The 15,875-nt window shown below is 44.1% G+C and overlaps 1 protein-coding gene across 22 annotated transcripts in view; it reads right to left on the reverse strand.

Moving 5' to 3' along the window:
• Window positions 1-15,875, reverse strand: part of LOC144507030 (uncharacterized) — a 276,508-nt gene that overhangs the window by 162,463 nt on the left and 98,170 nt on the right. For all 22 annotated transcript variants that reach the window (XM_078233599.1, XM_078233590.1, XM_078233584.1 and 19 more), the window contains one exon: window positions 3,023-3,106. In XM_078233599.1, coding sequence (XP_078089725.1) covers window positions 3,023-3,106 — 84 coding nt within the window. The remainder of the gene's footprint in view (window positions 1-3,022; window positions 3,107-15,875) is intronic.

A 15,875-nucleotide genomic window follows, 5' to 3' on the forward strand; every position in this document is an offset into this window, starting at 1 on the left:
AGTCCTGGGATGCGTAGGTTAGAGGGATTAGCGGGTAAAAAAAAAAGGGATTAGCAGGTAGGGCCTGGGTGGGATTGTGGTCGGTGCAGACTCGATGGGCCGAATGGCCTCCTTCTGCACTGTAGGGTTTCTATGATTCTATGATTCTAAGGGGATCAAAACTGTTCACAGTATTCCAGGTGTGGTCTAACTAATGCCTTGTGTAGTCTTAGTAAGATTTCCCTATTTTTATACTCCATTCCCTTTGAAACAAAGGCAACATTCCTTTTGCCTTCCCAATTACTTGCTGAATTTGCATGTTAGCTTTTTGTTACTTATGCATGAGCACGCCCAAATTCCTGTGCTTCAGTTTTCTGCTGTCCTTCTTCATTTAAGACTAGGCTCCTTATTCTTCCGACCAAAGTGCATAACCTCACATTTTAATACACTACATTCCATCTGCCAAGTTTTTGCCCACTCACCTAAGCTGTCTATATCCTTCTGTAGACTCTGTCAGCCTCACCTTGCCTTCAGATCCATTTTTGTACCATCCACAAACTTGGCAGTATTACATTCACTTCCCTCATCCAACTACTTTATATTGTAAATAATTGTAGTCCCAGCCCGGATCACTGTGGCACTCCACTAGTTACAGGTTGCAACCCTGAAAATGCACTTCTTATTTCAACTCTTCTACCAAAGAACAAAGAACACAGGAACCATTTAACTAATCCTCCATCCATGCTAATATACTACCCCAACACAATGAGCACTTATCTTATTAAGTAGCCTTTTGTTCGGTATCTTATCAAATGCTTTTTGGAAATCCAAGTATATTACATACATATTATTTGTTTCTAAATGCTCTGCTATTACATCCCTTATAACGGACTCCAACATTTTCCCAATGACAGAAGTTAAGCTAACTGGCCTATCATTACCTTTTTTTGTCTCCCTTCTTTCTTTGAATAAAGGTGTTACAATGACAATTTTCCAATCCTCTGGGACTTTTTCAGAATTGAAGGATTCTTGTGCATTCCCTTTGAGAATAGCCCTTTCCACTGGCAGGCATTCTATGTGCTGACAGGAGCCCTCTCGTTAGTCTATAACCAGCCTGCCATGTTTTACTTGGCAGACTGCCTACGTGGCATGGCCCACTTCCTCCCAACCCTGCCACTGGTATTCTATCAGTAGAGAGGGAAGGAGGAGATCCTTAAATGGTTCTTAATTGGTCACTTAAGGACCTCAATGGGCCTTGGTACAGGATGGAAAAACTTGACTGTCCATCTGATTTAATGAGGAGGATGGGGTGGGGGTGGAGTCAGGAAGATAACAAGTTCATCCAATTATATGACTGATCAGATTGTAGCCTTAATTCCACATTTTCTTTCCTTCATGCCTGCCATAATCTTTGCTGTCTTTAGATCAAAAATCTAATTCAGCCTTGAATATATTGAATTCCCGATCCTCCACTGCTCACTAAGGTAGTGAATTCTGAAGAATAATGACCCTCAATGAAGAAATTCCTCCTTATCTCCATCTTAAATGGAGGGACCCCTTATCTCTTAGTTTATATTTAAAAATCTATGGCCCCTCTTCTCCCCTGCCACCACGTTAAAAATCTAATTCCTGTTAAACAAAATCCAATAACCCTATATTAGAATATGCTGGATCTCCACTCCTAGAAATTCAAGTTCCCATAGAAAAAGTCAAAACACCCCTCGTTAAAACTTGACACATACTAAATGTCCAACCATTCACAGGCAAATAAAATCCCCCTATTTAGTTACATGCATCTTTATTGTATAAAATACTACAATGTATATTGTCTACTGGAAACAACAGTAGATTCCATAGGAAAAACTGGAAAAGACCTGAAAACAGGCGGGGAGATTGCAATGTACAACTAACCATGTCCATTCCTTTTAATACAAACTTTGTGCCACCTAATAATTTAAATGACCATCTTTCATCAAGGCCATGGTCTCATGGAAAATCCAGCAAGCTCTGAGGCATCATACAAGACCATTCAAAAAAGAATTTAATTCAAGAGATTTGGTGTATGATAAAATAAAGTACCTGGTACGGTAATGGTTTATGATTGTACGAGAGTATTTGGCAATCAAACTGTTATGGTTCATTCCACTATTTGATCAGGATTAATTACAAAACCTTGAACTTTGAACAGCTCATAGAAGTAAATGAGGCACCTTGTACCTTAATTTTGTGTGTGTTTTCCGTTGCAGATGCTGATGAACAGAATACAGCAGGCCATGGACTGGATAGTAGTAACGCGAGTTAGCATAAAACAGGATGGAGTGACTGCATCCAAAGTCTCTCTCACAGGATGGAGAGACTGCATACCCACTGTCCAGAGTGGGTAGTCAGGTGACATCTATTCCAGAGAGGTCAGCAAATTATTAGGAAAGCAAATGGAATGTTGTTGTCTATTGCAAAGGGAATGGAATATAAAAGTAGGAATGTTTTGCTACAGTCATGACAGGGTGTTGGTGAGACCACATCTAGAGTATTGTGTGCAGTTTTGTCTTCTTATTTAAGAAAGGATATAAAGGCATTAGAAGCAGTTCAAAGAAGGTTCACTCTGGGATGGAGTATTTTATGAGGAAAGGTTGGACAATCTGGGTCTGTATCCATTGGCATTTGGAAGATTGAGAGGTGGTCTTATTGGAACAAAACGTGAGTGAGAAAAAAAACACTGGAGAGAAAGGAAATCTCCAAAATTAAATGAGTGGTTGCAAGCCATCAACTCTGGCTATTTCAGAAAAATACATGTATGAATTAAGAAGTTGCTAGGAGTGTAGAGAGGGGTCTCGCAATATAATACTTTGTACAGAATATGGAGGGTTTTAATTTAATTTGTTTTCAGATTTTGGCATTTCATTTTTAAAAAATATTGCACACACTTCTTTCTACATATATATAAAAAATATATATACTTGGCACTTGATCAAATCTGACTTTTTTGCAGGAAGAGAAAAGGATATAAAAACTAACAGGAACATAAAAGATGCAAACATTCTACCTGTTGGCTACGTTCATATTCAGCTATTTTCTCCATTTCTTCATTCATCTTTTCGATGTTTTGCTTTCTCCTTTCCTCCCATTCCTGATTTTAGGAGCAAATACAGAATTGGTTAGGAACACATTTCTTATCATTACAGAAATTCTCAAACAGACTGACCATATATTTTATCCAAGGGTCAACAGCCAAAATCCATACCAAAATGCTGATATTGCTTTTCTTACTGCCATCTACACCACCCCAACTCTTTCACAGCAAAATTATGAATGGCCACTTAATGCCAACATTAGACCATCACAGGAACGTGTTTTGGAAACGCTCAATTTCTGAGAATAGGATTGTAATAAAAAAGGAAAATAGTAAAGAATCATAGCATCAGAAATAAAGGGCCATGCAGTTAGCAAGCTAAAGCTACTTGTGTAAGTGTCAAAGGTGATTAATCCAGTTGTGGAGTGTGTAACTTTATAGGAGATAACATCATCATCGAAGAAAAAAATATTTCAAGTAAGCCCTGCAGATATTGATGATCACTGTAATGAACTGCATTAAATATACTTTCATGAAGGAAGAAAATTCCTGTGTGTACAAAGGGATGGCATTTTTGGGAACATGAAATAGGCAAGTTGGTTGTTTGGAGTAAAACAAAAGTCACCATAGTCCCAGATGACCATAGGCTGCTCTCTCCTCAGAGTAAGAAGTTTAACAACACCAGGTTAAAGTGCAACAGGTTTATTTGGTAGCAAATGCCATTATGGCATTTGCTACCAAATAAACCTGTTGGACTTTAACCTGGTGTTGTTAAACTTCTCACTGTGTTTACCCCAGTCCAACACCGGCATCTCCACATCATCTCTCCTCAGAGGGCAGAGCTGACTGGCAGTGATTTAACCCAAGGGTCACCACACCTCATGCAAGGGGCATGGTTGAGAGGATGGACCTTCATGAATAACCTTAGCCGGTAAGGGAATTAAACCCAGCGATTGGCATTGCCCTGCATCACAAACCAGCTGTCCAGCCAACTGAGCTAATTCAGCTCCCAACTTGGAGTTGGAGTATACAAAGCCTAAATTGCGCAGCAGTAACAGCACAGAACCCTCATATAGAAGGAAAGTTATAAAGTTATAATTGTAAAAAACATAAGGATTCACCAAAAGAAATGTTATGCATGTAAGGTGTTAAGAGATAAACACAGCAGAGTTGATCAAATTTCACTAGGCATTGCCATGTACAGAAATGAACCTCAGACAAAATAAAAGGATTTTATAGTGTCCATTTGTCAAAACACATGACCTCTTTGTAATAATTTTAAACTAGCACATCATTGGAATGTACAACATGAATTTTTAAAACAAAAATAACTTTAGCTTGCTTCTAGTCTATGCCATTATGATCAATCACCGTAAGAAGTCTCATAACACCAGGTTAAAGTCCAACAGGTTTATTTGGTAGCAAAAGCCATTAGCTTTTGGAGCACTGCTCCTTCGTCAGGTAAGTGGGAGTTCTGTTCACAAACAGGGCATATAAAGACACAAACTCAATTTACAAAATAATAGTTGGAATGTGAGTTCCAACATTAGGACTATCACAGGAACGTGTTTTGGAAACATTCAATTTCTGAGAATAGGATTATCGCATTCCAACCATTATTTTGTAAATTCAGTTTGTCTCTTTATATGCCCTGTTTGTGAACAGAACTCCCACTTAGGGGGAGAGAGTCTTAGCAGGAGTGCTGAGAGTAAGCAAAGAAGTAATTTAATTATTCATTTATTCACTTAAGGGTATTCCTAGTATATTTCGCGGGCTTTTTTCAGGGTTTTGAATTGAGGAAGTGAGGTCAGCTGAAGGGGATTCTGGGAGGTTGAGGCTTAGTATAAAAGGCAGTTACCTGGGGGGTTCGACGGGAGCATAAAAAGCCGGCTGCACTATACAGCGGGCAGCGTCGGGGGCGGGCAGTGGAGTGAGTGGGTAGCAGAGTGTGAACTATAAGGGCTTTGGCTCACAGGGCTTGAGTGAGTGGGTAGCAGAGTGTGAACTATAAGGGCTTTGGCTCACAGGGCTTGAGTGAGTGGGTAGCAGAGTGTGAACTATAAGGGCTTTGGCTCACAGGGCTTGGGCTGAAAGGGCGAGGCAAGGCTAGTTATTTTTTACCCAACCCTATAAAGGATAAGGGCAGGTATGAGTGATCGGCCAGTTCAGTGCTTCCAGTGTGGGATGTGGGAGTTCCTGCAAACACCTAGCTTCCCAGAGGTTCACATATGTGCCAGGTGCGTGGAACTGCAGCTCTTGAGGGACCGTGTCAGGGAACTGGAGCTGCAGATCGCTGACCTTGGTCTAGTCAGGGAAAATGGGAGAAAAATTGACAGGAGTTACAGGCAAATAGTTACACCGGGGCATCGGGAGGAAGACACGTGGGTCACGGTTAGGAGGAGTAAAGGGCAGAAGGGTAAAGTACAAGGGAGGACTCCAGTGGTGGTCTCTCAAAATAGGAAGGGCTTGGTGACAGGTGTGAGAGGGGAGGGGAGTGAACAGTTAGAAGAGGGGTCACCTGTGGTTGTCCCACTCCAAAACAGGTATATTGTTTTAGATAGTGTGGAGGAGTGTGCCTCTCCAGGGGTAAGACACAGTGACCAGGTCACTGGCACACAGTCAGGCTCTGTGGCCCGGAAAGGGAAGAGAGGGGTTAGGAGAGCGATAGTGGTGGGGGATGCATCAGTCAGAGGCACAGACAGGCGATTTTGTGGGGGCGAACAGGACTCCAGGATGGTAGTCTGCCTACCTGGTGCTGGGGTCACGGATGTCTCCGAGCGGATAGGAGGCATATTAAAAGGGGAAGATAAAGAAACGGATGTCATTATACACATTGGTGGAAATGACGTAGATAGGAAGAGTAGGGGGGTCCTAAGAGAGCAATTCAGGGAGTTGGGAAATAGGTTAAAAAGGAGGGTCACTAGGGTGGCCATCTCTGGGCTACTCCCAATGCCTCGTGCCAGTGAGGCTAAGAATAGGGAGTTGGTACAAATGAATGCCTGGCTAAAGGACTGGTCCAGGAAGGAGGGCTTCATTTTCATAGATCAATGGGAAGTTTTCAGGAGAGGATGGCACCTGTACAAGAGGGAGGGGTCACAACTAAGTTGGAAGGGCACAAATATCCTGGCTGGGAGCTTTGCTAGTGCAGTTCGGGGGGGTTTAAACTAGTATGGCAGGGGGGTGGGGATCAAACTATTAGGTCTATAAGAGTGGAGGCTGGGGACGAGCTTGGGGCTGGGACAAGGCTGGCAAAGAAGAAGAGCACTCTGGGGGAGGACGACCTCACTGAGCCTGGAGGTCTGGAGTGCTTATACTTCAATGCAAGGAGCGTAGCAGGTAAGACAGACGAACTTGGGGCCTTAATGCGCACGAGGAATTTGGATGTGGTTGCGGTGACAGAGACTTGGTTGAAAGAGGGACAGGACTGGCAGCTGAATATTCCGGGGTACAAGTGTTTTAGGCGAGACAGAGGAGGGGCCAAAAGAGGTGGGGGAGTAGCGGTATTAGTTGGAGAGCATATTACAGCGGTGCAGAGGGAGGACAATTCAGAGGGGTCGTGTAACGAGTCACTCTGGGTGGAGCTTAGAAACAGGAAAGGCGCAGTCACTATGTTGGGGGTGTACTACAGGCCCCCCAACAGCCCAAGGGAAGTGGAAGAATGGATATGTCAGGAGATACTGGATAGGTGCAGGAAAAATAGGGTTGTTGTAATGGGAGACTTCAATTTCCCTGGTATAGACTGGAAATCGCTGAGGGCAGGGACTCTGGATGGGGAGGAATTTGTAAAATGTGTACAGGAGGGTTCGTTGGAACAATATGTAGACAGCCCGACTAGAGAGGGGGCTATACTGGACCTGGTACTGGGGAATGAGCCCGGTCAGGTCTTCAAAGTTTTGGTAGGGGAACATGTGGCAAATAGTGACCACAATTCTGTTAGCTTTTGGATAGTGATGGAAAAGGATGTGTGGTGTCCCAAGGGTAAGGTGTTGGATTGGGGGAAGGCTAACTTTAGTGGGATCAGGCAGAAATTGGCAGCTCTTGATTGGGAGAGGTTGTTTGAGGGTAAATCCACATCTGGTATGTGGCAGTCTTTTAAGGAACAGTTGTTAGGGCTACAGGACAAGCATGTGCCTGTAAAAAAGGATAGGAAGGGTAGGATTAGAGAACCGTGGATAACCAGGGAAATTGAGGGACTGGTCAAAAAGAAGAGAGGCGTATGTTAGGTCCAAGCAGCTAAAAACGGAGGGAGCTCTGGAGGAGTACAAAGAAAGTAGGAAAGTACTCAAACGGGGAATTAGAAGAGCAAAAAGGGGTCACGAAATGTTCTTGGCAGACAGGATTAAGGAGAATCCCAAGGCATTTTATTCATACGTTAGGAACAAAAGGGTTGTTAGGGAAAAAATCGGACCTCTCAGGGACAATAGTGGGGACTTATGCTTGGAGCCCAAAGAAGTAGGGGAGATCCTAAATGAATACTTTGCGTCGGTATTCACAAAGGAGAGGGATGTGTTGACTGGGAGTGTCTCTGAGGGGAGTGTTGAACCGTTGGAGAATATCTCCATTACAAAGGAGGAAGTGTTAGGTTTGTTAGAGAATATAAAGACTGACAAATCCCCAGGGCCTGATGGAATCTATCCAAGGCTGCTCAGGGAGACGAGAGGTGAAATCGTTGGGCCTCTGACGCAAATCTTTGTCTCGTCACTGGACGCAGGTGAGGTCCCAGAGGATTGGAGGATAGCCAATGTGGTCCCGTTATTTAAGAAGGGTAGGAAGGATAACCCGGGTAATTATAGGCCGGTGAGCTTGACGTCCGTGGTGGGGAAGTTGTTGGAGAAGATTCTTAGAGATAGGATGTATGCGCATTTAGAAAGGAATAAACTCATTAACGATAGTCAGCATGGTTTTGTGAGAGGGAGGTCATGCCTCACTAACCTGGTGGTGTTTTTTGAAGAAGTGACCAAAATGGTTGACGCAGGAAGGGCCGTGGATGTTGTCTATATGGACTTTAGTAAAGCGTTTGACAAAGTCCCTCATGGTAGGCTAGTGAAAAAGGTTGGATCTCATGGGATAAAGGGGGAGGTGGCTAGATGGGTGGAGAACTGGCTTGGTCATAGAAGACAGAGGGTGGTAGTGGAAGGGTCTTTTTCCGGCTGGAGGCCTGTGACTAGTGGTGTACCGCAGGGATCTGTATTGGGACCTCTGCTTTTTGTGATTTATATAAATGATCTGGAAGAAGGAGTAACTGGGGTGATCAGTAAGTTTGCGGACAACACAAAACTGGCAGGACTTGCAGATAGTGAGGAACATTGTCAGAGGCTACAGAAGGATATAGATAGGCTGGAAATTTGGGCAAAGAAATGGCAGATGGAGTTCAATCCTGATAAATGCGAAGTGATGCATTTTGGTGGGAATAATGTAGGGAGGAGCTACACGATAAATGGCAGAACCATAAAGGGTGTAGAGACGCAGAGGGACCTGGGTGTGCAAGTCCACAGATCTTTGAAGGTGACGTCACAGGTGGAGAAGGTGGTGAAGGCGGCATATGGCATGCTTGCCTTTATAGGACGGGGCATAGAGTATAAAAGTTGGGGTCTGATGTTGCAGATCTATAGAACGTTGGTTCGGCCGCATTTGGAATACTGCGTCCAGTTCTGGTCGCCACACTACCAGAAGGACGTGGAGGCTTTGGAGAGAGTACAGAGGAGGTTTACCAGGATGTTGCCTGGTATGGAGGGGCTTGGTTATGAGGAGAGATTGGGGAAACTGGGGTTGTTCTCCTTGGAAAGACGGAGGATGAGGGGAGACTTAATAGAGGTGTATAAAATTATGAAAGGCATAGATAGGGTGAACGGTGGGAAGCTTTTCCCCGGGTCGGTGGTGACGTTCACGAGGGGTCATAGGTTCAAGGTGAAGGGGGGGAGGTTTAACACAGATATCAGAAGGACATATTTTACACAGAGGGTCGTGGGGGCCTGGAATGGGTTGCCGGGCAAGGTGGTGGAGGCGGACACACTGGGAACGTTTAAGACTTATCTAGACAGCTATATGAACGGAGTGGGAATGGAGGGATACAAAAGAGTGGTCTAGTTTGGACCAGGGAGCGGCGCGGGCTAATTGTTCTTTGTTTCTCGTTTCAAGGCTTCATTCTATGATCATCTTGCTGGTGCCAGTACAGAGCGAGACTGCGGATAGTTGGGAACCTGTCTCGGGGGCAGGGAATTCATATGGTGTTCGTGGAAGTGGAAATGAATAGGGTTGGGAAGCATTTTCCGATCAGGGCCAGTGTGATCTCCTGGACTCGTTTCGATCGCCTCAGGGGGTCAGAGAGGAATTTCCCAGATTTTTTTTCCCCATATTGGCCCTGGGGTTTTCACTCTGGGTTTTCGCCTCTCCCTGGAGATCACATGGTCTGGAATGGGGGGGTAGGGGTGAGTTAATAGGTTGTGATGAACAAAGCATCATAGCTGTGAGGGACAGCTCGGGATAGGATATTAGTATGTAGATAGGCTGGAAAATTGGGCGGGGATCCTGGATTCAGGATTCAATCCTGGACCGGGGAGCGGCGCGGGCTTGGAGGGCCGAAGGGCCTGTTCCTGTGCTGTATTGTTCTTAGTTTGTTCTTTACCTGACGAAGGAGCAGCGCTCCAAAAGCTAGTGGCTTTTGCTACCAAATAAACCTGCTGGACTTTAACCTGGTGTTCTAAGACTTCTTACTGTGTTTACCCCAGTCCAACGCCGGCATCTCCACATCATGACTACGGATCAATCACCACCAGAGAGCACATGTTCCATTTCCCTAGAGACCCTTGGGAAGGTCATCTGGATTGGCAGCCCAAATTCTTTTGCATAAGATCTAATATATGATCAAACCTGGTTTCCTCTTGACATGAAGAATTAGGAAACACCTAGTTCAACAAATCTTTCATTTCCACTTTCACCACATCAGATGCTATGCCGCCGTGCCATAAAATTCATAGGTCAGGGGCTGGGAATTCTGCAGGGAATTGCTCATTTCCAGACTTACCAAGACCTGTCCACCATTTACAAGGCACAAATCAGGGGTGTCATGGAATGTGCTCCACGTACCTAGGTGAATGCAATACCAACATGCAAAGAGTTCAGCACCATCCAAGACAATGCAGCCTACTTGATTGGCACTCCATCCCCTTCATCGCCTTAAACATTCATTCCTTCAACCACCGACGCACAATAGTAGCAGTGTATACCATTGACACAACACACTACAGCAACTCGCCAAGGATCCTTCGACAACTCCTTCCAAACCTGAAAACATTACCACCTTAAAAGACAAGCGCAGCAGAAGCATGGGACCACCACCAGCTGCAAGTTCCCCTCCAAGTCACACACCATCCTGACTTGGAACCATATCACCATTCCATCACTGTCACTGGAATTCCCTTCATGACAATACTGTGGGTTTACCTACACCACATGGGACTATAGTGATTCAATACAGCGGTTCACCACCAATTTCTCAATGGCAATCAAGGATGGGCAATAAATGCTGGCCTAGCCAGCCATGCCCACATACTGTGAATAAATTATTTTTAAAACCTGGCTATCTAGGACCCCATCAGAGCTCACTTGTCTCAGAAGCTTTAGAGATCTGTTTCCAAACTAAATTCATGTTCATACATTATTATTATAAATATTAAATGTAAATGTATGTAATTGTAAGAACTTATGGATTTTGGATTGTTTTGATGGGACTATGTAAACTAGTATGATGCTACACGTTTTAACAGAGCAGATTTCCTTAACTGAAAATGGCAACTATCAGATTCTACTAAAATCTCCTGTTGGCCTTGTTGTTCATTTGAAGCAGTAGTGGCTGTCGGACAAATGTCAATCTTGCTCCACTGTTGTTAGGTTTGGCAACATCTGTCACTTTAACCTTCTCCAGCGGAGACTTTAAAAGGTTTGCAGACAATTAGGCATACATGCACTGAGCAGAATTAGGCGCCCCACTTCATTTGATCAGCCAATGAGCATAAGTGACATTTGGCTAACAGCTTCAGCAACCAGTTTCATTTAGGAACAGGAGTTGGAAAGTTGTAACGTCTATTCCTATCAAACACCATTTCAACCTAGATAACATGGCAGCTTCAGAATGTCGGTTTCAGCTGGCAGAATTTCACCTCATCCTTGCAATGAAACTTCATTTCAAAACTCAAACATATTAAACATTTACAGCAAACCAGTCATTTTTACCTACCGTCCTATCGTATCAGGCAATGGGACCCTGTGTGAGAACCTCTCTGGCTATGTCAAGGGCATCCTGAAACTCATCGTACAAAGAATCCCCCGCTTCTGTCGCAACACTACGGACTTCTTACAGAAACTCAGCACCCATGGAGCAGTTGAACCAGGAACACTCCTTGTCACAATGGATGTCTTGGCACTCTACACCAGAATCCCCTACAACAACGGCATTGCTGCAACTGCCTCAGTACTCAACACCAACAATTGTCAAATCTCCAGATGCAATTCTACACCTCATTCGCTTCATCCTGGACTACAATGTCTTCATCTTCAACAACCAGTTCTTCATCCAGACACATGGAACAGCCATTTGGATCAAATTCACACCTCACTATGCCAACATCTTCATGCACAGGTTTGAACAAGACTTCTTCACCGCACAGGACCTTCAACCGATGCTATACATTAGATATATTGATGACAATTTTCTTCCTTTGGACTCATGGCGAACAGTCACTGAAACAACTACATGATGACATCAACAAGTTCCATCCCACCATCAGACTCACCATGGACTACTCTCCAGAATTGGTTGCATTCTTGGACACACACATTTCCATCAAGGACAGTCACCTCAGCACTTCACTGTACCGCAAGCCCACGGATAACCTCATGATGCTCCACTTCTCCAGTTTCCACCCTAAACATGCTAAAGAGGCCATCCCCTATGGACGAGCCCTCCATACACACAGGATCTGCTCAGATGAGGATCGCAACAGACACCTACAGACACTGGAACATGCCCTTGTAAGAACAGGATATGGCACTCAACTCATCAAACGACAGTTCCGATGCGCCACAGTGAAAAACCGCACAGACCTCTTCAGAAGACAAACAGGGGACATGGCAAACAGAGTACCCTTCGTCGTCCAGTGCTTCCCCGGAGCGGAGAAGCTACGACACCTTCTCCGGAGCCTTCAACATGTCATCAACGAAGACAAACATCTCGCCAAGGCCATCCCCACACCTCCACTACTTGCCTTCAAACAACCGCACAACCTCAAACAGACCATTACACGCAGCAAACTACCCAGCCTTCAGGAGAACAGTGATCACGACACCAGACAATCCTGCCACCTCAACCTCTGCAAGACGTGCCGGATCATCGACATGGGTGACATCATCTCACATGAGAACACCAGGTACAAGGTATATACTCTTGTGACTTGGCCAACATTGTCTACCTAATACACTGCAGGAAAGGATGTCCCGAGGCATGGTACATTGGCGAGACCATGCAGACGCTACGACAACGGATGAGTGAACACAACTCGACAATCACCAGGCAGAAGTATTCCCTTCCTGTCGGGGAACATTGCAGCAGTCACGGGCATTCGGCCTCTGATCTTCAGGTAAATGTTCTCCAAGGCGGCCTTCATGACACAAGACAACGCAGAATCGCTGAGCAGAAACAAATTCCGTACACGAGGACGGCCTCAGCTGGGATCTTGGGTTCATGTCACACTTTCTGTAACCCTCACGACTTGCCTGGGCTTGCAAAATCTCACTAACTGTCCTGGCTGGAGACAATTCACACCTCTTTAACCGGTGCTGAACCCTCTCTGCACTCACATTGTCTGCACCTGTAAAGACTTGATTACCTGTTAAGACTCGCATTCCAAACATTATCTTGTAATTGAGTTTGTGTCTACATATGCCCTGTTCGTGAACCGAACTCTTCACTCACCTGATGAAGGGACAACGCTCCGAAAGCTCGTGCTACCAAATAAACCTGTTGGACTTTAATCTGGTGTTGTGAGACTACTTACTGTGCTTACCTACAGACTGTTAGGGGCTTTGCTTGAAAGGTTTTCCTTTAAAACCACTGGTTTGAAGTGTTAACTCTCTGCCTGACCTGAGTATTGTCACCATTTTCTGTTTTTATTTCCTTCAAAACCCTGTGTACAGTTAGTGATTGAACAACCGGCAAATGCACTAACAGCATAATTTTTTTAAACAACTTGACTCATTCTTCTGCATGGAGGTTTTGACTCATTGGGCCATAGTTCCAAGGTAGTGAACACTTTCCAATGAGTAGCAATTACTCAAGTGAATTTCCATAGTGAATACTGGGTAATTAAACACAATCCAAATTGGATTTGACATCTGCAGTACACTTCAGTAATGGTTGTAAGACTACAATCAGCAGGAAAACTGGCTAATCTACTGTCCTTTAACTCAGTGGTTTCTAGTCCATTTTAGCATTGCTGCCATCTCATCTGAAATCAATAAACTCAGCACCCAATTTTTTGCTGAAGACTCAATTCATCACTGATCCAAATGCAGATCAATTCTAACAGTGTGTGGAGTTTGCACGTTGGACACGTTCTCCCCGTGGATTTCCTCCAGGTGGTCCCATTTCCTCCCACAGTCCAAAGATCTACAGGGTAGGTTGATGGGGCAATCTAGCATGGCCAGTGTCCCAGGATGTGTAGGTTCGGGGGATTAATGGGGTAAATACGTGGGGTTACAGAGATAGTCTCTGGGTAAGCTGAGTCAGGATGTGGAGATGCCGGCGTTGGACTGGGGTAAACACAGTAAGTTTAACAACACCAGGTTAAAGTCCAACAGGTTTATTTGGTAGCACACCTGGAGTGTGGCTTTTGCTACCAAATAAACCTGTTGGACTTTAAACCTGGTGTTGTTAAACTTCTTACTCAGCTGAGTCAGTGCAGACTCAATGGGCCAAATGGCCTGCTTCTGCATTACAATATTTTTGTAAATCATAAGTCCGAATATCAGCAGTATTATTTCCTCTTTCAGGAAGCCAGCCTCCCCTCTCTTCCCATTCTTTCGAATTGCAAGGGACACTCGACTCACAGATGAACTTTACCTCAGGAGGAAATGGTTAGCAATACAAAGATCTCATGCTCCCTCTTCTGGCCTTAAACACTCAGTTCAAGCTTTCCAAAGTGCAGTACTGCTACTCACAAGCATTTCACTGCATCAAAAAACTGAATTCAACACATCAACCAAACTAGATACTATATTCTTAAAAGGCCTATTTTTCCTTCCATTTTTACCCACTAGACTGCTTTTGTCTTCTTTGCAGCCAATTCCACCCATCACAAATAGTCCACATTTCAAGAAGTCAGACAACATGCTCCTGTCAACTTAGTTCTATACCTACCCACAGGAAGTGCATCTTTACTCAAAGGTTCAAGAAGTATAACTTATCATCCATCTTACTTTAAATACAAGTCACTATTTTTACGAGTTCCCTGATCATTTTAATACATCGATTTATTTGAAATATTAAGATTAAGGGAGAGGAATAATGGAAGAATAGTGATTTAGACCGTGGGAGGGGTAGAGGGAGAAAAATTCCCTTACTGCTGTGAAGAAAATAAATGTATGTATATACATTTCTTATCATATTCACAGGGTATCCCAAAGCGATTTAATAATCTGCTGCTATGCCTTGTTGAAAAAAATTAGTTCAATGTCATGATCCATTTAATTTCTTGCTGAATCTCAGGAGGGAACAGCAAAGAGTAGAAATGTAAGTGTTAGAGGAGATTTCACAGTTAAGGGGTCAGAAAAGCATTTCTGTTAATGTAATTGGAAGTCTCACATGGTGTGTTGTCTCCCTGGTGTAAGGGTAAAAGATATCATGGAGAGGGTGCAGAACATTCTGCATGGAGAAGGGAATTCTGGGCAGGAGGCACCGAGTAAAAAGGGACGCGCCTCTGACTGATACTAACATCCTCACGGGGAGATTCAGCACTGTGGTTGGTAAGATTTTTAAACTAAATTAGCTTGGAGAAGGGAACTAGCATGCAAAAGTAAAAAACAGGAATAAGATGGATAAAATGAGTGTGTTGAATAGGGCTAGAAAAGGTAGTACCACCATATTACATAGGAGCAGATTATGAAGGCCTACAAGGAATACAAGGACATGTTTACGATACAGTATGTGAGCACCAAGTGTGGGGAATGCAGTTGGTGAGCGACAATCACAAATAGCTGCTTGGAAATCTGATGTAGTGGCAACAGTAGAAACGGGATTTTAAAATGGGCCTTGAAATTCAATATACGCAGGTTCAGCTTTTTGCAGAATGAGGAATAACACAGTTCACCACATCTACCTCAGGGGAAAACTGATCAAAATAACATCTTAGTTTGGAGATGGGGGTTAAGTATGTGCTGGAGTCGTGTCCACCATCCCCCAAAACAGTTCAGAGACAGTCAGAGGGACTGCTGAATGCTGAGACAGGCTGGTTGAAAGGTCCACCTTGGTTCTCTAGGACTCTAGCCCTCATTCCTCTCACCCTTACCCCATCCATGCCAACCTATGCCCATCATCCATCCTTAATGGTCCCTCATACTCTACATGCTCCTCCACTCATCCCACTGTCTCCATATCAACTTAGTGGCAATTCATGTCAACATGCCAAGTTATAAAACAAAGAGATCTAGGGGTACATGTTCATAGCTCCTTGAAAGTGGAGTCACAGGTGGACAGAGTGGTAAAGAAGGCATTCGGCATGCTTGGTTTCATTGGTCAGAACATTGAATACAGGAGTTGGGACATCCTGTTGAA

The sequence above is a fragment of the Mustelus asterias genome, chromosome 18 (genome assembly GCF_964213995.1).
Source record: "Mustelus asterias chromosome 18, sMusAst1.hap1.1, whole genome shotgun sequence".
Taxonomy (NCBI): domain Eukaryota; kingdom Metazoa; phylum Chordata; class Chondrichthyes; order Carcharhiniformes; family Triakidae; genus Mustelus; species Mustelus asterias.